Source organism: Lepisosteus oculatus, chromosome 22 (assembly GCF_040954835.1).
Source record: "Lepisosteus oculatus isolate fLepOcu1 chromosome 22, fLepOcu1.hap2, whole genome shotgun sequence".
NCBI lineage: Eukaryota > Metazoa > Chordata > Actinopteri > Semionotiformes > Lepisosteidae > Lepisosteus > Lepisosteus oculatus.
In genome coordinates this window covers 11,312,908-11,336,139 of record NC_090717.1, presented here as the reverse complement: position 1 = coordinate 11,336,139, position 23,232 = coordinate 11,312,908, and the positions used below count along the sequence as shown (strand labels likewise).

General features: G+C 39.9%; 1 protein-coding gene across 7 annotated transcripts in view; it reads right to left on the bottom strand.

The window, feature by feature from the left end:
- The window catches only part of LOC102698045 (probable E3 ubiquitin-protein ligase HECTD4), an 87,148-nt gene extending 63,916 nt beyond the window's left edge, over positions 1 to 23,232 (bottom strand). For all 7 annotated transcript variants that reach the window (XM_069182296.1, XM_069182300.1, XM_069182295.1 and 4 more), the window contains exons 1-4: positions 22,611 to 23,232; positions 7,503 to 8,020; positions 1,144 to 1,233; positions 780 to 907 (exon numbers count right to left, since the gene is read on the bottom strand). In XM_069182296.1, the coding sequence (XP_069038397.1) occupies positions 780 to 907; positions 1,144 to 1,233; positions 7,503 to 8,020; positions 22,611 to 22,757 (883 nt within the window). In that variant the 5' untranslated portion in view covers positions 22,758 to 23,232. The remainder of the gene's footprint in view (positions 1 to 779; positions 908 to 1,143; positions 1,234 to 7,502; positions 8,021 to 22,610) is intronic.

Here is a 23,232-nt window from a genome sequence, read left to right as displayed (position 1 = left end):
CTCATGGAAATTAAATACAACACAAATAGCACTTAAAGACCCACGTAGATTGTTTGCTTTACAGGAAGGTACAAAACAACTACAGTAGTAACAATGTTTCTTGGAAAGCAGTATCGGACTGCTCTGGACGTTCAGAACTGGACTGATGAGACACGCTTCCTTCTAGCTGAATGGGTTCTGTAATCTGAAGGAGGATTATACTGTAGGATACAAAGGAGCCTTGTACGAGTGGCTGTTATTCAATCAATCATGTAAATTCAGCTAAATTCAAAATGAAACCATCGTGTAACGGAAAAAAAACAAGAGTTTTAATTGCAAACTATATTGTAGCAAGGGTTAACAGGTACAAAGTAAGCTGACTGTGTTACATTTAAAAGCTCTCAGACCACAAATCACTGCTTACATTGGTCTACTGCTAGGAATGTCATATCAGATGCACTCATGGTTAGCAAGAAGTCAATACAGGCAGTGACTTGTGGTCAAGTTTTGTTAATTTGGGATCAAGACAAGGCATGTAAGAAACAGGAGAAACCCAGGGATTCATTAGCAGTTAGGCTATGTACAATTAAGGCAAGTAAATTTTCTACTAAATGCTACCATGTTCAGTCAGTACCTGCTGTACAGTAAGTTGTGTCCTGGCTTGCGATGAACCCAACTGGGCACACTACATTAATACAGCACACTGTACTCTGTAACGATGCGTAAAGCCCTGGAATCTTCTCAATTGCCATATTACATGAGATCAGACACCCGCTCTCACACATGAAGGGCAGACCCACCTTTACTGTCATTCCCTGCAGCGCTGCTGTCGGGCGCGGGCAGCATGTCCTCAAAGCCCCAGGAGACGATGTGTTTGCCACCTAGCAGACACGATGGGGACCCAGGTCCCCCCTCCAGTAACAGTAACCTGCCAAGGAAGAGCCAATAAAATCATTTTTTTTTTTTATTCCAGCAATGCATTCACTGTCTGTAAACCCTTGAGGTGGTGCCAGTTGATAGATCAGCCTGGTCTGCTATTGCCTTCAGTGATACATGACCAATGCCAGCAACTATACATATCAATATAAACAAAACAAAACAAAAAAACAAAGCTAATGGAAAAAATGGAAGCTTGCTTTTGGCCAGCCATACATATTTACTTACCTATAAAGGACATCAGCTACTGGCAAGCGTCCCAAATCGGTCTGCTTCTGAAGTAGGTGTACAGTGTGAATTAAGGTTTTCAAAGACCCCCTGGAATTAAAAATAATAATTAAGCTGTGCACTGGAAAAATGCATATATTTCCAAATTAAAGTTTTAGAGATAAACTTGATATTATCTTCTGCTTGAAAAACAGAAATGTCACCACCTTGTTTTCCAATGCTTTTTAACATTATTCTAACAATGTCATACGATAACTGGCAGCCACTTATTTCTGTGGCACATAGAGAAGTCTGATCCAGGTCTCTGGTGATGTCCTGCAACAATAAAACCATATTGAACAATATCAATACTAGTGCAGGAATTCACTAATGCGTCAGTAGTTTGCATTGCATGTTGATGTCTTTAAGTGCAATTGGTAGTATTTAATAATTGCTTGGACAGTTTAATTCTCCACTTCATATCCAGACCAGATATATTCCTTGACTGAAAACTGAAATGGATGATGAAGAATTTTACAAATCTGTGGTAAATAAACCAAGACTGGTCTTGATTGTGCACAGCTATTGATACACTCCACAACAGAAGTGACAGTTCCCTTACAACCCCCACAGTACTGGTACATACTATTACCAGTTCGCTGACATTTTGGCATGAAAACTATTTCCATGAAAAGAGTACAGTATGTTTCATAATGTTTTAACCTCACAAGATGGGGACAAGTGCCTGACCAGCTGCACCGCCAAAGCTGATTCATGATCTCTCAATAAACAGCTATGTGGATCAATAATCTACAAGCAACAAAATGCTCACAATGGATCAAATGACCTTCTCTTGTCTGTAACCTTTCTAATGTTCTTAGCTCCTTACATAGTTTATAAGCATTCCCAGCTAAGACTATAATGTAGAGATCAATACACCATACTTAGTGTTTGTTTTACAACAGACCTCTCTTCAAAATTAGCAGCCATTGCCTCTTGACTAAAACTCAGTTAAGAGAAAAGTATTAATTGCCTTCTAGATAAAGGATTCTCATTACAAAATATCACAGTTATGACTATTGAACACTAAAAACATCCCTGTTCTAATGAATAGAATAGATTCATTAGAACAGGGATGTTCTAATGAATGTACCAATGGATGTACCAACTGTTCTTGAACATTCAAGAACAGTTGGTAAAATGCAGCTCTGACAGCATCACCTGTACATTTTACTTGAGAAATGAATGTGGCAAAATGCCCAGCAGCTGTGACGTTACGAAAAAATAAAGCACCTACTTCTGGAATTGGCATAGTTTTGGTGTTTTAAAATGGGAAACATTTAAAGTCAGTCAAAGGCACATTTAAAGGGATGTCACAATGAAAGATAAACCCCACCAAAAACTCAAAACTGCAATCATGATGCACTCTGTAATATCTATATTATTGTCTATATGACATGGCGCACAGAAAGCACACTTAGGTATGAGTACATTATGTTTCACTCACCGAAGAAACTTCACTACATAGCAAAATCTAACAGCATCTGAAATTTTGAAGTATAATACAGTTAAAAACACTTCAATAGTGCAAAATAACGCTGCGATAGATCCAAATCCACATGGATGAAACGAATACTCTCTACGCTTAAAGGCACAGGACCTGCCCCCAGGCCACAGACCACTTCCAGTGCAGTTTCGTGCCACAGACGCACTCCCCACTGTGCCCCATTTGAGGTTTAACCCTTTCTTTTCTCCGGGTCGAAAATGCCAATTTTATCATCCTAGTGCCTCACAGCAACAGCCCCTGTCCAGCTTCCTCCAGCCCACCTACACGCTGAGATACTCATTTGCCCTGGCACAATCATCACCAAAACATACAGAAGGGTCAGTGGCCACTGAAAGAGGTGCGTTTCTCCGTGACCTGGAAGCCAGGGAAAGCTGCGAGATCACTCTTCCAGTGAACTGGCCGGCTAATCCCAATCCTACCCAAGCAGCACTGAACCAAATGTGCTCTACTGCCCGGGGAATCCCAGATACTCATCCTGAGTGAGCGCATACTTGGGAGTCAGAGCAAGGGACCCAAGGGATGCAGATTCCCAGACAAAGCAGATGGTCTCCAGTAATTCTGGGAAATTGATTTAAAGGGCAGCTTTCTCTGCTGCGCTGTTCATCCTCCCCCAACCAAGAGCTATGCGGGATGGCAATGATGTAATGGAGTTGTGTCATTAAGCCTGACAGCAAAGAGTGTAAACAGGCCTTAAATAATTGATAAATTTCTGTGCTGAGTGCTTATTTCATTTTTATAGTCAGTTATGGAACGTATATATATATAAAGTGTGCAAGCTGGGCCAAATGGAATGAACATTTCTTATGTTCTTAAAGGACTAGTATAATGAGATGACACACAAGATCACTGTTCAACCCACTGTTAAAATGCATTAATAAAAAAAAAGATCTCCCATTACAGCCTCCATTCATGTGAATCCTGACTATTCTTTCATTTTCACAGGAAATTTCACGCAAAGGAAACTGCCAAAACACAAGGATGGATATTAGCATGCACAATGCTCGTTTCTCTCAAGATGGTGCTGGAAGCAACCAATCAGGAAGGATGGGCTGAAAGCTTTCAAATGAGAAGAGGCCATTCTGATTATATGTACAGGGTTTGCGGCAGACAACTGCAAAATGGTTAAATAAAAAAAAACATCAGATCTGATTTTACTGCATAAAAATTCTGCTTCGTACAATTATAGAATCAGTTTTGTCTACTATGAGGCAGTGAATTTGAGCTTAAACCAAGATAATTTTTTTTATTTATACAAAGGTCTGATGTCTGGAGCAAGTCACCCAGTCAACCCTGGCTTCTTGGACAAAGGTTGGACAAGAGACTCAATACCTCTTTGCTTCTAACTATGTGACCTTCTCACATGCGGAACTTTTCATATGTTCAGAGTGTTCTTGTGTTTCTTACATTCAGACGTTAAAACCATATATTTAGCAATCCTGTTACAGCTCATCCTGGAGGACAGATATGACGAAAACAAATGGCAGCTGTTGCTGAGAACAATCACTTGGTGATCACAGCAATGTAGAGTACAAAATAATCTGTGATCTGCAGATAGACAACCACAAACAGCAGCCACAATGAGCAAATCGTCCACATATATATTTAGCAAAAAACATTCAAGTGTGTTCTTTTTAACAGCCAATGGGTTGTCCTGACAGTATTTTAATAATAATTAGTTAAAAGGACTTTGTCTCGTACTTGGGATCCCATGTCAGTTGAAGACATGAAGCAGCTGACAGGCCATATAGGGAGCAGAAAAAAGGCACAAAGACTGAAGGCACACATTTCACTGAAGCCAACAGTGAAATGCAAGCTCTTTTCAGTTTGCATCTCTTATGTTGTCGAATTTTTAGCCTGCATAAAAATAGTCACATAATATAGATATTTTAAACATCTTCTAGCATGAACAAACTAGGAATCATGCATGTAGGTCGCAGACTTGTTCTTCTTAGCTGCTGCCCCTGAAAGAAGTTAATTAAAATAAATGGCACCCCCACTGCCATAACCCTTGGGAATACTAAAGCCTAGACTGCAGCCTGCTGCATGCCGTTCTTGCTAAATGCAGGCCCAGCCTGGAAACGAAACCAGACCAGAACAGAAAGCTAGCATTACTAGAATGAAAACATCACTGTCAAGCATCCACGAGGAATGAGAACCACTTGAAAGCCAAACATGCCAGTTAGTCAGGATTTAAGTATCACAGCACTTCCCTTTGAAATAAAACTTTGCATCTTGACTTTGTGTAAACATTGGATGTGGCCTCAGCTGTTCCACCTGCTGTGCATATCGTCTCTTACACGATGTCCGGAGCACTATGCATTGTCTAGAGTAATTCCCGTTGTGCGTTTGCAGCATTACTCTTTTAGTCGTGGCTGTAAACCATTCTAGTGATGGGAAAATCAAGCTGACACTAGGAAGTAAGGCATGTAAAGTTCTGTTACATAATTGTTTGCAGTTCTCTTTGCTGGAGGTACAGAATGTGAATTATTACTGGGGTAAGGCTGTGCAGAACCTAACCCTAAATACAGTAAGTTGGGGGAAAACCAGTAATCAATAACTCTAAAGCTTATAGAACAAGCAAAGGCAACATACTATTTTTCCACTACAGCAGATGTTTACAGTAACAGAGTACACACTCTCTGCACTATACAGAGCTACTGAAATAAGCAGATGTAAGAAGCCGGAAATCCAGAAATCGTTCCGGATATTTGAGGAGGATTTTGTATGGGCTAATGGAGGACATGCCAGTTAGCAGAGCATTCCATTTAATAAAAGGCCAGGCGATAAAATGTTTCACTGTGTATTTCCAAACAACTTCGGGCTGATTTGTCCGTAACTGCAAGTAAGAATGAGGCCGGGAGTTTTCACATGATGATATACAGTATGAACCAGATGAGGCCGGGAGTTTTCACATGATGACATACAGAATGAACCAGATGAGGCCAGGAGTTTTCACATGATGATATACTGTACAGTATGTGCAAGAAGCAGCAGCGTTTAAAAAATGAAATGACCCTGAATGTTATCTTAGCTCAGATCACACAGTATAGTGGCACTGCATCAAAATTACATTTAAAGAAACACACGGGGCTACGCAATGTCAAAAGTCAAAATTCTTAATAAGGCAAACTTAACTAAGTGAAAAAATGCAGTCAATAACAGAACACTTGCCTCTGATCTCCATGAAGCCTGGAGTGTCTACTCCCCAGACTGAGATCATCTTGGACAACATAAATAATACAGGAATTATACATGAAGTTCAAAACAGTGATTGCAGCTAACACTGTCAATGAGGTTTTAAAAAAAAGTACAATAAGAAAAACATTTAACAGCCACTTGGTTGGTCAATTAATCAAATAGTCCCAAATGACTGGAGCCAAAATGAAGTAAGCAAGAGGAAAACTGAAAAACAGGTCAGACAGACTTTGAAGAAACTCTATATCCCTTTGGCAACAAATACATTTAAGATTGGGGACAAGGACAAGAAGAACACACTTAAACTGGTCAAGTTGTTAGACAGATGTTTATTTACTTCCAGATAAACCTTATATCCAATTATATTTTTTCTCCCTTTAACCTCATGCATACAAACGGGAAATTGCATTTAAATCAGATAAAATACTTTAGTATTTGATTCTAAAGCCTTTCTTCTTTTCTGTACAAAGATAATCTTTAAAGATCTTTAATAATCTTTACCACAGAAATAAAATAAAAAATTGCATTCGCTCCTGTTAAAATAACATTTTAATAAGCCACGTTCTAAACTTACTGTCTCCTACAGGAAGTTCTAAGATCAGGTGGCACAAGAGAGTACAGCACCCTTCAACACAGGGTTGTATACAAATTAGTAATTTTAACTAAACTTCGTGGAAAGACCCCTTTAGACAGTACCCTGGATAGTTCTCTAAAACAATAGCTGTATCTTTGCTTCCTGACAGGGACACAAAGGGGAAGTTCTGGTTTTGACAAGCTGACAACCATACAGCTGCCATCAGCAGAACATATGCCTGTACTTGATAAGCTGCTTTCATGTGAATGTGCTAAAGAGACAGCAGTGACAATTGCTACACTCGGTCTCTTTTAGAAAGACCTGGTCTGGAACTTACAGTGCAAAATGGCATAATTATGAAAAGGAACTGAAACAAGGCATGCCCCACGCTTGTTTCTTTTCATTTAGATTAGACATGTAGTTGAACTGTAGTCCTGTTGCTTGCATGCTGATTCTACCTTCAGCTAAAAAGTAATGTTTAGCTGATTATCTATGGCAGTACAGAACTCAGTTTGCAGCAGAACATTGAGACAATGTTCAATTAATATCTGTCCCAAAGCCAGACTGTAACAGGAGCTAAGCACTTCCCCAAAAGTCCACAATGTTTGTTCCAAAAGAGAAAGGTGGCATGCAATAATTGTGACAATCTACTACATAATTAAATGATTTTTGGTTCAGGCAAAGCAAAACAAAAAATTGGGATTGTCAGAATAGGAAACGTATGTGAACCTGAAATTTAAACCGCAAAGCAAGTGCTGTTTCTGCTGGATGCACAAAGAAAATACAGTGCCTTTGGTGGTAGCATATTAACGCCCATGGTCTCTATTTTGTTCTCCGTGAACGCAGCTTGCTTCCCAAGGATTATTTAAAACCTGCAAGCTATGTCACATGATTCCAGTAATAATGTATAAAAACCTCCTCAAGAACTTCTGATCACTAAGGGCAACTGGAAGCACAGCACTGAATCACTGCACTTCTCCGATACCGCCAGAATCGAAGCACCACTGTGCATGCTACATGTTGGAAAGGCGGGAGCACGCTTACCTCGCGCAGGCCAGGGCGACCAGCGCTGCAGCCGCGTTCTCCTTCTGCCGCTGGGGGACGTGCTGCCGGGAGCTGGGCTGCTCCTCCAGCCAGGAGCACAGCAGGCTCTCCAGGCCGTTCAGGCAGTCGGCGGGCTCCTTGGTGAGGCTGAGCGGCTGGCAGTCGCGCAGGCAGGCGAGCAGCACCTCGGCCGTGACGCTGCAGAGCGCGGGGTCGCTGCGGGACTGGGACTGCAGCAGCGGGAAGACCAGCAGCAGGCCCACGCGCGAGGTGAAGGGCGCCTGCTCGGGCTGCTGCAGGAGGCCCTGCCGCTTGAGCAGGGCCAGCGTCTCCTCGTCCCCCGCGCTCTCGCGGTCCTGCTGCTCCTCCAGGGCCAGCTGCCTCTGCGCGCCCCACAGCCCCCGCAGCGCGTTCAGCCGGTACTCCAGCAGCCGCGCATAGGCGTTGCTCTGGTTCCCGCACACGGCCCGCAGCTTCTCCGCGAGCTCCACCGGGTTCTTGGTCTCGAACGTCAGGATCTGCCGGAGAGATGGGGGACCGTCACTGGAAGCGCCCACGCGTTCGGAGCCGTTCCCCGCGCGGACTGCGACACCCGCAGTAACGGGTGTGAAATCTCCAAAAAGCACTGCCAGCTTTCATCCTCTGACCTGCACAACTACCAACTCACCAAGGATCTGCAATGTCACAGCCGAGATTCCCTCTAGAGACAAAAGAAAGGAACTCTTTTCTAAAGCTTTCTTGGCGGCAGTTTGTGTTGCACAACACATCATAGGATATCAGGCCCAGTGGCACCACACCAATGATCAAACCATGTTTTGAGTTTGTTGGGCTGTGGCGGACTTGAGTTCATCAGTTTGCCTCACATTACTGCCTTGCCAATGGTCCGCATTTCACTTTTCGCAAAGGTCACATTTCACTTTAAATGTTACAACATTTCACAAGGTTAGTAGATCAGGCATTAATTAAACCAAATCCTCTGGAAACCTGTTACACTTTCCCTTTACAGAAATGATGTGCAGGAGAACCAGTTAAAAAAACTGAGTCCAAGCAGAGCCATCTAACCAACACATCCAAAACAAGAAAGTGGAGCTTCTCAAAACTAATACAGCTGGTCTTGTTCAGTTTCAGGAGGCAGGAAACTCCTCACAAAAATGTTTCAATGTTTCAGTCCTATTACACCCAATATCAAGCACTTAAAAACTAGACCTGGTCTCAGCCTTGAAATGTTACAAGCACAGGGACTTGAGGGGCAGCAGAGCAGTCAAAAAAGAGGAAGCAGCAATACCCATGTGAGACAAAAAGAAAAGGCTTTGGAAGTTTGGCAATAAAACTGCGAGTAAAAATGTTCAGATAAAATGCAAACATAATTCAAATCTAACTGCACCTTAATTAAACCAGGCACTTTCCAACAACCTGTGACTTTTCACAGAACAAATTAGCACTCGAATTTAAAAGCAAAATACAGCAAGTTTTTACAACATACAGTATTCCATTAGGTAGCCTTTGCGATTGCAAATATTTGTTTTTCCCCCACCATGGACTTTGAACTCGTAGGAAATCTTAACACAGTAATTCTTAGGAAAATATTATAGAAGTAGAATAGAAGTTATAGCTACTTGATAATTAACTTTTTCCTAATTTACTTATTAATCTAGGAAAGATTCCATTCAAAGGTTCTATAATAAGGGCCCCTACCCAACAGAGTGCAGTACTGATGCTTGTTTGTGCTATGATACAGAAGATAGCCATGTCTATATGAAAACACTCTACACTGATATATCTTATCCAATTAAGGTGTAACTGGATCAGTTAAACCCTTTCACTACGGCCTTAAGATGTCAGCAGATCCTGGGATCAGACCTCAGCAACCAAGAAACTCCAGCCTGCACTCATTCCTTTGAACTGGGGTATCTGTCAAGTTGACAGGTAAGGTACATTCTATTAATGAGTATTTCTCTATCGTCTTGAAACTGAAATTTCTTTGTCCCTTTTCCCTTCAGGAAAGTAAGACCGCGACAATCAGCAGATAACTCTCGATTCTCAGATTACTTCACCTTTTTTAACTTCCTCACTGTGCCATGCAAGATCAGGCACATTACATCGTCTTGTGCAGAGGGGTTTACTGCAAAATGGCGTGAAGTACTTAAGGTATTTAATTATTTTAAATTTAATAAGCATAAAAAACAAGAAGTGTCTGAAGAAGTTTAGCATTTGAACATTCTCAAATTAACAGTCACAGATTAAATTAGAAATCCTACTAACCCACAGCCTCATTCCACAAGAGAGAAACTGCTGAAGACATGAGGAAAAGGCGGGGGGAAAAAATCAACACAATGGTGGAAGAATACAGGACAGAAAGTGCCTTTTAAATACTTTTTTGTCAAAGAACCATTTCAACTTGTCACAAGTCACAATAAGATTTACATTACAAAGTTATTTTAATCAGCTCAACAGAAAATGGTGTAGAGAAAGACTATTTCAAAAGTCACTCCTTTGAGAAGTGTTCTGCACCTTCCTGCAACAGTGCAACAGCTTTCCGAGATCATGAGCACTGGAAATAGCAGCTTATTTAGACAAATGCGATGTATTAACAGCCTGTTGAACATTATTATCACTGCATTTTATATGAAAAAGAACACCTGATTCGCTACAGGTATTTGTATTCTATGAATTTTCTTTAAATTGTTTCAGCAGAAGTCAACTACTGTACGTATGACCACTTCACCCTAGAGCTGAACAAATCCTGCTGAACTGACCAATCACTGTGCTATCAGTTTCCAGCAGTCATTCCCATAATGCTTTAGTGCCAAAAGAAAGCTTTCAATTCAAATCACACCTATAAAAATACAGCTACTGTGTAGCGGTTTGAAGGCTTAACTCATATTAAACTTCACTACTTAATTTTTAGTTAGGAAACAAAATGAATATGCTGGACTCCTATGAAATTCAACATTATTTTGATTATGTTACACAAAGAAAAATGACTATATCACGTGTAAATGGTTAAATCTGTAACTTTGGTAATTAACCAAAGTTGTACTTAAACAACATTTTATTATTATTGATTTAGTTTATGCCCAGGGCTTGTTGGGCTTTTAAAAAATCCATTACACCATTTAGCACACACATTTCATATTGATTCCATTCCAACTTATCACAACTGTGGCATTCCTTAAACCAGTGGTCCTACTGAAACAAACGGTTTCCAAAGAATAATTGGATTGTTCCTTGTTTCCTGATTTGAACCTCTCCACAGTGGGTGTAAATTACTGCCACACTACAAGCACAAGAGTGCTCCACAGGTCTGTGCAGTCCACAGGGGTGGCAGTGCTCAGGGCAGCCTTCACAGCCAGTCAGCTCTGAACAGTCTTTTTTTAAAGAACAATTAGAAAGCAAAAACCTAAGCAGTAAATATGACAAGCAGAACACATAAAGAAGCAAAACAACAGTATTGTTAACAGTAATTACAGCTGCACTGCTCAGGGAATGCACTGAATCTTTCAGTTGTGCCATAAATAGAAACTGCATTTCAAATTATTAGAATGCAAGAAATCCTAGTAATGAGAAGCGTGTGCTATGCATACAGGAATAAATAGCTATAGTTTGTTAGGTAAATTAGATTAGAATCAATTAAAAATAAGACAGCAAACAATGTACTTAATATCACAAATATTTTTAGCAATATTGTACACAGAAACAGAACTATAATTGTTTGAAGTTCTGTAAAAGACCAAGACAACAAATGGTAAAATAAAAATGCCAGTTGCTCCACATCCCCTGTTATCATGAACTCACACCCAGGCCATGTCACTATTTGACTATGACCAGGATTCCCCAACACATGAGGCACAATTAACCAAGAGTTATTGTACCTAGCCAGAGCTCACACCAATCTCCATTTAACAGGGACCCCTGTAACCTCCTGGCTTGAGAGACACAATCAGCATTAACCTTCCTGGAAAGCTCTGTGAAACTGGCTTGGTCTATGTGGAAATCCAGTTCCCGATCAATCCAGATTGATCCAGATCCAGATTCTTCAAAACGCTTGCATCCTTTCACACTGAAACGTGAGGTAAGGATATGCATTCCACATACTGTATAACACAAGATTGAGAATAGGCAATTACGTTATGATTAAATTTGAGGCAGGGAAACGAAATATATCACAGCCTAGAAATCAAGAACAATTCTGTGATTTTAGGTAAGCAAACTACAAAGAGAGACAAACCGGTAAACCCAGTTGGGGACCTAACACCACACAAGACAGAAATAACTGTATCAGATTTAGATATACAGAGACATTGCAAAACACTTATTCTTAAGATTAGCCAGAGCACACAAAAATAAAACCCATGATGTCTAAGCACTAAGCAGACATATCACAGAGTGCAAAGAATAAAACACCTTTTCATTTTGACCACATCAAATGCAAAACAGGAGGAAGTCATCAACTACTTGAGAGCTGAGGTGATTCAGAGACTGGAGAGAAACGTAGGCTGTACTTGAAGACTAGTGAAAGTTCACAAAAATGATCACCGGATCATGTTATAGTAGAGAATAAAAAATAAGGAATTAAGCATCTCTCAAAACAAACTGGGAGCTGCTGATATTAATCCACAAGTCCTTGAGGAAAGCAGAAAATATTTGTAAACGAGCACATTCAATCATTAACAAAGGAGGTTTTCTACAAACACAATAATCAACTGAGAAATCAGCCTCTAGCCACATTCGCCCTCTCTCTAGAATAAGAACATTGAACATAGTTACACCAAACCCGTAGAACACACAGATATAATAACACCATGAGATTTCATTTCATGTTCTGGGGGAAATGATGCAAATAAAAATATTCCTTGCAGAGGGGCATTTAACTCATTCTTTGATTTTTCTTTTTAGAAGGACTAACTACCGCAAAACAAAATCCCTCGGATGCCCCTAGACCTGCCACGGTTCCTTTTCATATGTGCTTTTACAGTACACTGCTTGAGATACAGCGTTTGAAATAATCTTACTCAGACTGATGTTAACGGGCTTTGCCCTTTGGAGGCCAGCACTACCAGATATTCTCACTTCACCGTTTCTCTCTCCCATACCGCTCAGCCAGCAGTCTTCTTCAGCAAAGTGAGATGGCGCCAAGCAAGAGGGAATGAAATGAATTAGGCTGCATTACTGTCCTCATGTTACAGTGAAGCAGATACTGGAGACCACTCCACTAACCCACTAATCACAATGTCAATGTAAAGCATGGGCTACTATTAGCAGGGCCTGGGCATGTGTCATATGTAAACAAAAACCAAATCGGACTCAATTGTTTTGAGGCATAAAAGTTAGTGAATGAATTCATTTTGTGTCACCCTGTCCAAACACAGCAGAGTTAATATGGGGAAGCTTTAGTAACCAGTTTAAAGATTATGCAGAAAGAGAATAATGATCAACCCATTACATATGTAAACTGTTACATGTAACCAAGGGAAAAACTAACTAGTATTACAAATCCATCAACAGCAATTATGAACAATTCACAGTTGGTATGTCTACTTATGTTAGCAGACAGCACAAATGACATGGGATTAAGATGTCGGCACTCTACATTAATCCCCTATCCAACAATTTCCAGATGGTGAATGTCTTTTTACTGATCTGATCTTTATATTAGAAGGAGATTTACTGATTTTGTTCACTTCTTGCAGCAAATTCTTGTCTCTTCCCTTTTCCTGTTTTAAACAGAGTAGTAAAGGTGCATATTAACACAAATTCATATTCAAACTGAATCGTCTGAAAGACCAGAGTTAATGCTTTGGTCTGTGAGAGAAGAGAGTACTTCACCTGTTACATTCAAAAACAGTCTGCTTAAAAGCTAAACACATTATCTATGATATTTAAAGTAATATATCACAAAGGATAACTGAAATGAAAAGCATCAAATAAAGGCAAGGCATTAACCTTTAGTGGGGTAAGACATCATGCCATTTTGCAAAGGTCTTTGGCACTCGAGGTCCTGGGCTTTGCATTCATTTGCTCCCACTCAGACTGTGGAAGATTACATTTCTAGTTACAGTATTAGAGGACCCATTTACGTGACAATAACCTACAGGAAGACAGGTCAGGGATTTGCTGCACAACCCTGACAAAGCAAGGCTTAATGTAGATTGTACGATGCAGCCACAGGTTTTAAGAGCCTAAACTCTCTTGCCAGTTCCCCATCCAGCCACCGCTTGGCCTGGCCATCAGGATCCTCGATTTCCCTACACACGTCTTAGCCACTTTGTATTTCCATGGCAAACTGAAAACTAATGCACCCAGAATAGAAAACTTAAAATTTCTAGACTTAAAATGGTTTAGTACAGGAAGTGGTAGAATGCAGAAGGTGGCCTACAAGAAAAGAAGACAAAAAGCACACTAACTGACCCAACAGAGTTCAAGGACCGAGGTGGGGTGTGCTCTTTTCATGCAGACTAGTTCAGACACAGAGGCCACTGCAGTCAGGTGCTTTTTCACGCTCCAGTCACAACTATCGCGATCACACCACTGTCACACCTGCACCACACATTATCCTGCCATGCTGCTCACAGGCAGGATGAATGACCCCATGGGCTAGCAGTCTGACGCATGGTTTCAGGACCAAGGCACTTCAGGAGGCATAGGTTCGGCTTAAAGGGTTCAAGTTAAACACAAATAATGCTACCCAGATTCAATTAATCCTAGAAGCAGTCTGAAACACCAAACACCAGTCACATGCACTGTGCATTCTGTCATGATATACTATATTTCTCTGTGACTTCAGTAACTATTTCTGTTAAAAATATTGCCATTGTTTTTACTGGGTTTAGTTTGATTTCAAACTTAGGGTGCATTCCATAATGAAGGATAAGCAACCATACTAATACAGGACCAATCCACTTTAATCAAGAGCTTGTCATTAAGGGAAATTAATGCAGACCCTAGACTTTTTCCTGTTCGCCAAACCGATGCAACCTATACTGATGTGAATTAAACATTTTTAGATCAAACGGTACACCGGATTCTATACATTGTGCACCTAAACATTACGGAATAATGTACAGCTCGGCTCCACAGGACAAAATACAAGCAGATGCCTAAAGAGGTTTACCAACCTCTTCTTCCTTGGGGGGGGAAGACGTACACATGTGTTCCTATTTCCAATGTCCTAGTTTTAAGGATGCAGAACCCTTAATAAAGAGCTGATTTTTACATATACATGTATATAATACACAACCATGTGAAGCAGGCCAGTCTAGATTCTTCACAGCAAAGGATTTAGCCATACTCTCAAACAAACACAACTAAAATGACCTCCCTTCGACAGCCAGAGATCACACATCCATGAATCAGCAGGAATGAATGGTGGAACGTTACAAGCCACTTATGCAAAATGTGACAGGTACCAGCTGGAACATTGTTCACACAATGCAAATGACAATGAAGCATTATAGCAATAGCCAAAGGTTTTACATACAACATTCACAGTCCTTTAGAAAACAACAAGCAAGGCATTCAGTTTTGTGTAATTGTCCTTATGGTTAATAACCAATTACAGTTTAGTTTGAGTTCAAGGAATGTGTAGCCTACTGCATTTTTAATTATTTTTAATTCTTATAAAAATCAGTTAAAAATCAAACCAATTAGTCTTTCTCCAAATGGATAGGGGTGGAATGGATTAATTACACTCCACAGAGTGACTCGGGAGCTATTTGTAGCTTTGAAACTGGAGACTGTGAAAGCTGTCTCTTGTCAATATCTGTATCTAAATGTCTTTCTAATGCTATATAGCAATCGAATTGCTTCTATTTCAGTGCAGATCTCCATAATACATTATCTGGATCGCCTCCAAAAATGACATATTAATGCTGACAAAAAAAAACGTATTGTTACTGACGTGCTTAAGGTGCATCTAGAAAGATTTAAATTCAAAAGTATCAGGATTGCTGCCTATCTTGATCCACCACGTAGGCTGAAGAGTGTATTGAATAAAAGGTTTTATCGTCACAATCTGTTAAAAGGTGATTTTAGTTTTTAAGAGTACAAAAAAATTGATACTTTAATGCACTCAGAATATCCAAAATTAGGAGAGGTGTAATGCTAAGAGAATAATTAAAAAAATATATCAGTTTTTGTATTTAACACAGGCGCAGTTCCTAGACTCTTAAGTGACCAAACAAGGTACAGTACATAAAAGCGACACTGCTGTTTTTGCAATTTTAGGGCAGTGCTCATTTATCTTAAGATATCTTTATCTTATCAGCTAGTAAAAGGAAACGCAAAACACAGCGAGGTCAAAGCAGCTCATCTTCTAAAAGCCTCAAACCTGAAGGCATAATGTGCTCTACAGCCAGGAGGGCAGTGATCCAAATGGAGCAGCCCACACTGGTCAATAATCCCAGGAACTGAAGCACAGCTAGCAGAGCACCACTGGAGCTGCCTGCAGAGAAGATGCATGAAGAATTTCAGGCTCCCAATGCACAAACAACCTCAAGTATCAGGAGGAAGAACTATCAGTCTTACAAAAGCAGCAGATGACATGACATCATACTTTGGAGGAAACATTATTAAAAAAAAAAATATTGCATACTTAAAATAAAGATCAAACGGTATTGTTTTCTGAATCTAATACAATTCTGTCCTGTCTTTATGGTGATCTACATCAGTGGCAGTTCATATTTAGCATATCATGATGCTGTCGTTTGTAAAGAAAGCTGGTTTACCTTTTAGCAAGTAAAACTTACAAAATAATTTGATATACCCATGTTTTCTGATAGATAAGACTGCAGCAGAGAATATCTTCTCTAATAAAATCCATCATTCTCACAGGACCAACAACAGTTTAAATGTTCACAGATATTTACTTTGAATGCATGAAAGGGCACTGAAAAGAAAGAAATAAGGTATTATCTTCCTGCAGGAATGTAGTTTAAACCAGGTCTTGGCCTCAAAATGACAGACCTGCATTAGGATAACAGCAAAATTTTAAAAAGATGGAGTAAAAATGTATTTGGCACTATGAAGTCCCGATGAGGTCTTCTCTATCTTTAGTCCTGCACATTGTCCTAAATTGAAGATCTCAAACTATCTGTATGTTTTGTGATATGTTGGACCTGAGGAATTTTAACGCTAATGGCAAACTAACAGAAAGTACAAAGAAAATAGATTTCTCTTTTCCTTTTCTTTTGTGAGTAAATCTTAAACAGCACAGAATTAAAATAAAACATGCAGCTTCTAAATAGCACACACTTCAGAGAATGTTTTCATGTGTTTCCAGAAATGGAATGTTCTCGTTACAGTCAAAAAGTGTGAGCAGAATATTTCTCAGTACACATTTGCAGTGGGAAAAACAAAACAGTTTTCTCTGAAAATTGCTGAGCATATTTGTTAAGTGGGAAAGGGACCATTTGCACACTTGTCAATAGAGTGTCACTGCATAGCTCCCCATTAACTCCGACAGGAAATGAATGCTTTTCTGCAGTTTTAATTCATGAACTCCTTGCTGTGTAGCCTACACTTCAATGCTCAACATATCGCCTAAACACTCCAATGAATACCTCAAGGTAAAGGTATTAAAGAATCCATTATGGTAATATAGTCACATCTGCAATACTTTTCAAATGTATTTCAAAACATTTTGCAGTTTTAAACAAGACAATTTATCTTTTTCGCTTAGATGATCAACACTTCTTTCACTGGGCTATGTAAACTCACTTCTAATTGCAAACATTAAACCTGACACACAGTTTTCTAAAACAGGAAACATACTATATTTTCCAGCTCATAAAACAGGATTTACTGGCATGTTTGAGTCAGAGTCATGCCTTTTCTTTAATTTGCTCATACAGTTCACAAAACACTTTTATAGCATCAGGGCTATTTTATTCAATAGTAATGGTGATACATCCTTGATAGGTGAAGTTGTTCATTCTGGAAGATACTATTTTTACAATGAAAAGTTTTTACTAGTTCCTTTCCATTTTCCTTTGTCTCAGCAGCACTATTATGATCTCAATGCATAGTGCCTTCAGAAAGTATTCACCTTGCTTGAGAAACTCCACCATCAATACCAATGAGCTGTTTCTTACAACTTCAGATAGAATTATGAAGATGCACAGATCTAAGGGAGTGGAATAAAAACATATCAAGGGTATTCAATGTTCCCTGGAGTACAGTCAGGTCATCTTTAGGAAACAGAAAGAATACAGAACCACCAGGCTCTCCTTAGTGCAGGCCGTCCTCCCAAACTGAGCAACCAGGCAAGAAGGATCGTGCTCAGAGAAGTGACCAGGAACTCAATGAGCATGCAGACAGCTCTCTAGCTCTACACAGATTCAGCCTCTATGCAAGATCACATGAGAGCAGCTAGACAAAAGTGAATAGCATAAGCTTTATCAGGTAGATCCCCAGACCATGTTGCAAAAGATTTCCGCCTGATGAAACAAAAATTGAACCCTTTGGCCTGAATACACAGCAATGTGCCTGGCACACACCGCAACACAGCTCATCACCCATGTAATACCATCCCGATAGCACGGTTGTGGTAGTATCATCTTATGGGGATACTTTTCAGCAGCAGGTACTGAGCTGTCAGGAACAATAAATGGAACCAAATAAGCAAATGCTTCTGAAGAACCAGCTTGACCTAGAAACAAACTTGGCGAAGATTCATGTCCAAATGGAACAACAACCACAAGCAGATAGTCAAAGTGACACTGAAGTGGCTTCAGAACAAGAAGGTAAATCCTGAGTGGCCAGGCCAAAATTCAAGCCCAAACTTGAATTCTATCAAGAATCTGTGGAAGGACTTGAATACTAGGGGTCACCGATGCTCCTCATCTATACTGACAAAACTTGAGCAAATCTGCAAGGAAAAATGGTGAAAAATCTCCAAATCCAGCTGTGCAAAGCTGATAAGAGACACACCCAAGAAGACTCAAACCCGTAACTGTTGCAAAAGGTGGGTCTGCTATGTATTGACTCTGTAAGAGTGAATATTCAGCTATAACATTTCCATCTATCATAAGTTTTTGTTACACAAAAAACGATATAAATTGTTGTGTATGCTGTGTGAATCAAGGGGATGAATAATTTCATTAAGAAATTCTGGTAGAAACAACAATAATTGCAATTGTTCAGGGGGGTGCATATCTTCAAAGGCACTATGACATGAGCTTTCTGGTGTGAATATGATGCTACCACCAAATGTTAAGTATGACAACATTATTGCCTTCTAGCCTGAGCTCATTAAACCTCAGGAGCTAAGCAGGGCCGGGCATCAGTACATGGATAAGACATATCCAAAGAAAGCCTGGGTGCTGCTGCAGGTCATGTCTGTGAACCTGTAGATGCCTGTGCACCATATTTACAAGCCATTGCCCTGTACAGTGACTGGGGACACTGTGCTGTAGGAATTGCCTTTCTCTGTAATAATGTAACCCAAGGTTGTAAGTACATTACTTCAATGAAAAGTTTTGGATTTTTTTTTTTTAACCTGGTCGTCTTCTTCCAAAAAACAACAATGGATAATGAGCGCATCCAAAAGGACAATTTGTGAAAAACCCATACAGAAAGCATAGAGAGCTCACTTTGAATATTCAATGCACTATGTCAGAGCTGGAATACTCACAAGACACGGGGGATGACAACAGAGCCATTACTCACAAAGAGAACGGCTCATCTGGCTGCTCACATTGAAAATAACACCAAGGTGGTTCAGAAAAATAAAAAATGCACACTTCCAAAAAAAGTGTATTACAAGCAAAGAAAGATAACTCTGCTGAAGTTTCAACAGTTATTTTAATAGGGTAAAAAAAAAGAAAAGCAGACATTGAAATGTGCCAACTTTTCTGCCCTCTGTCTCCAAGTAAGCACAGTGGGGTTTGTTTGCAACATGTACTGTAGCTCTGCAATCATTTCCAAACACATCCAGTTTGAAAATAAAGGGTTTGAGCAGAAAGGATCTGGGGAAAAGATCAGGATTTTTGTTTTGAAGCAACAGAGGTGGAAAAAATGAAAAGAAAAAAAAATTTCCCCTACTGTAATTTTATTCAGTCATTATAAAAGTAAAAATATGATTAGTCTTCTGAACTAGCCAATAGCAGTATGGGAAGCAACACATCCAATCCAAACGTGAACACACATCTGTGCTCTTGCAGCCACTGGTCAAGGTTTCTGGAGGAAGGATCATTGTGCAGCCATGAAATGTCAGAGTACCTGGAACTGTGCTTCTCATACTGTTAGTTCTCTCATAGTTTATTCAAGAACTACTGTGATGAATTGGCTAATTACAAATGTCTTCTGTAACTATTCTGTGCTAGACTAAGTTTAACAGAAAATTACCTTCTCCGAGAAACAGTAACAGTTAAACTAGCCTATACTTCACTTTCAGCATTGTCAATAATAACCTATAATGTTATAATCTCATTAAACATTAAATAGCTCAATGTTTATTACATAAACATTTCTATTAAGTGTTTATATTTAAAGCCTATATACAGTTTACTACATTGTAATACAAAATATATGTACTTTTAGGATTCTGTATAATTTGGTGCGTCACTGTTCAAAACTGGCTTTTGCAACATATTAAGAACATTAAATATGCAATTTATTTTGTCCCCAAATTATAAATTCATGTTCTAAAAAAACTGAAAATCAATATTTATACACACACACACACACATCAGTAAAAAAAAGTAAATCAGTCATCAGTCTCTAAAATCAGAGACAGTGACTCATTCACTGTATGTATAGGAAACAGGTGACTCTTGATAACATTGCTGAATCCCAACTGTTGTGCAAATACAAAAGAGAATAAATGACAGCCAGGCTAAAGGTGATTGCAGAAGCCTGTTTACAAACCCTAGGATCTGTACTGGTTTTAGATTGCAAACACCATGTAAAATTGTATTTCACTCTAAATCAGGGCAATTGCAATGCAGAAACTACCTTTTGTTTAAAACTTAAGTTATTGTTATTGTATTTAAAAGAGCTGCTACACTGTCTTAAAGCCTCATACAATGCCATGCCTTTGAACAAAAAGGGACCTGGTGCAAATACATAGTGCATAAGATACAGTAAATCTGTGCAGAATATTTCACTTACGTTATGAATGTCAGAAATGACAGGGTGCCAATCAGTGAATTTCAAACGAGATGTAAACACTGTACATTCAAATTAGAACAGTATGTCAAACAAATAATTCAAATTGGGAAGTTAAGCCTATATGGTGGGAACTCAACTATCTAACAGTGTTGGAACATCTCATAAAACTCAATTACTCCCTTTTAATTAGTACTTAGGAATGACAAACCAATCTGAAGTAAGTACAACACAGGCAGTAAAATTAACTTTCAAATTTCACTGGAGGAGAATTACAGAGCTGTCATAAGCACAGCTGCAGAACAGTTATACTGTTTTTGCCACAGTTCCAGGTTTGAAACTGCATGTTTCCCATTTCAGAGCCACCGCATAGATCTAGCCATGCTGTAAGCAACCTTAAAAAAACACTACTGTACTTCTCACTGAGTGGCTCAATATCTTCCACATAGTGGAAACGTGGGTAAAATGTAAAAACGTTTTAAACTTCCAAAGAATGACTATTTTCTTTTGCAAGCACTGCTATTGTTCTTTCAGAGTTTTCATTAATTTAATTTATATTAATTTATTATAATGCACACGTCCATTCACTTTCCCACCATGTTTCCAAATGTAACTAAATCAATGTAGATTTAGAGGAAATGCACCAAACCACTAAAAATAAAATAGAACATATAGCTATTTTTTTAAAACTCTCACAAATTATTGCATGCCAAATTGCAAAGCACTTTCAGCACCCTCTCAAAATTAGGTTAAGGTATTCGAGATACTGTATGTCAGAAATGTCTCGGTCTTTATTTCTTACAAATAGTAGGCCTAAGACATTTTTAATGTAATTTGAGGATGGGCATATAACCCAATATCTTTACCATCTACAAAAGTAGCAATTTATAAATTTGCACTCTTGATCTCCCACCATGACTAGGCCTCACCAGCAGTCTCACAAAAACGTGCCGAGGAACACTTTACAGTTCTAGTCGTACCAATAACAAAGCTCTCACGTGTGGCAATCATTTTAAACTTGCAATGGTCAGAACTCCTATGGAAATAAATGTGTAGAAGACTGGCACACAGCAGCTGGTAATGTCGTGGCTAAGACTGAGCAATTTCTAATCAGCCACAAACATGATGGTTTCCCTTATATATCACGGCTATGTTAGTATTCAAAAGGACTCAACATGCATACAGTAACACCCAGGAGACGTCGGGGAACTCATGTCTGCTCTTTCCTGGGAAGTTAAAAAATTAAGGGGTTAGTAGCTTACAAAGCACGTCGCGTCTTTGGAGTTTTTGAGAAGCAAAGCGCTGTAAACAAACTAAGGGGAGCTTCAACGCCTGACACACCGGCCTCTTCAAGACAGGAACCCCGACTTTCTTTATTTCTAGCGGAACGATACAATAAAACGAAGTTCAAACATAAGCCGCGTACATATATACAAGTTCTTGACACAGAGTGATTTCAGAGCAAGATATTTTAATCATTGAAGATATTTTTAAATGACAATGGATAGCCCTTCAGAATGTGTATGTAAACAGCCACTGCTAAAACTGTCAGTCAATATCTTCCAATTTCAAAGTGCACGGTTGCGTAGTAAAGGGCTGGGATATCTATTCTTCCATTACTTCGATGTGTATCGCTATTTAAGGGGTCATTTCGGTCGGAACAGACTGCACTGCAAGGGAAATTCCACCTGAAACAAGGCTTTGCTTTGAGGACACACGAGTCCTGCTCTACCTCAACTTGTTTTTCTGTTCAGTACAGATGAACAGGGTGGTACTGTGGCGCTACACAGCTGTTCACACCAAGACACCATGATAACAATTCAGCATGTATACAGAACACTGAATCTGTCAACGTTACATTAGGTGCCGTCATCAGTTTAATTAATGTAGGTCCTTTATCTCCACTTTCATCTGCCCATAGCATTTCACCCACTGGGGGTATCTATACCCCCCTCCCCCCGCGACACAAAAACGCTTAATTGGTGTCGGGGTCGCTGGACTCACCTCCTGCTCGCTGTCCCCCGGTTCCGAGACCCCGATCTCGCTGGGCAGCTCGGCCAGGTCGGTGACCCGAATCAGCCCATCGTGAAGGAAAATCGTCTCTTCCTTCACTGACAGCCACTGGGACGAATCCACGGCCGCTGCGCCCATCTCTCTCCCCAGACAAAAACGCCAGACAGGTCGGACATTAAAAAAGACGAGTTCTCAGCAACGAGCCGACTCGTGCAAAAATATCGACGGCCACTACGATGCACTACCCAGTAGCCATTGTGCTGTTAACGAAATGGTAATCACCAGTGTATGTCAGTGAACGCCGCCCGGGTCAGGAGCCTAGACGCTGCAGGTTACTGAGCTCTCTCTCTCTCTCTATGCCTCTCGCCTTTTTTTTTCTGACAGAGTGGGCGTGACTCCGTGCACAAATTCGTTATTTTTCAAAAGTGATTAGCGCCTTTACTTTGCATCTGAAAACGCAGGTTATACAGAGCCCAGAAACGCAATGCGTGAAGCAGCCCGGCTCTGGAAGTGCAGTTGCTCCTGCCTGAAGTGACTGGTCAAATAATGGAAGCCCCACAGCTCTCAGTGAGCCGCCATATTGGAAAGGCCCACCGCTCCCACAATCCACTGC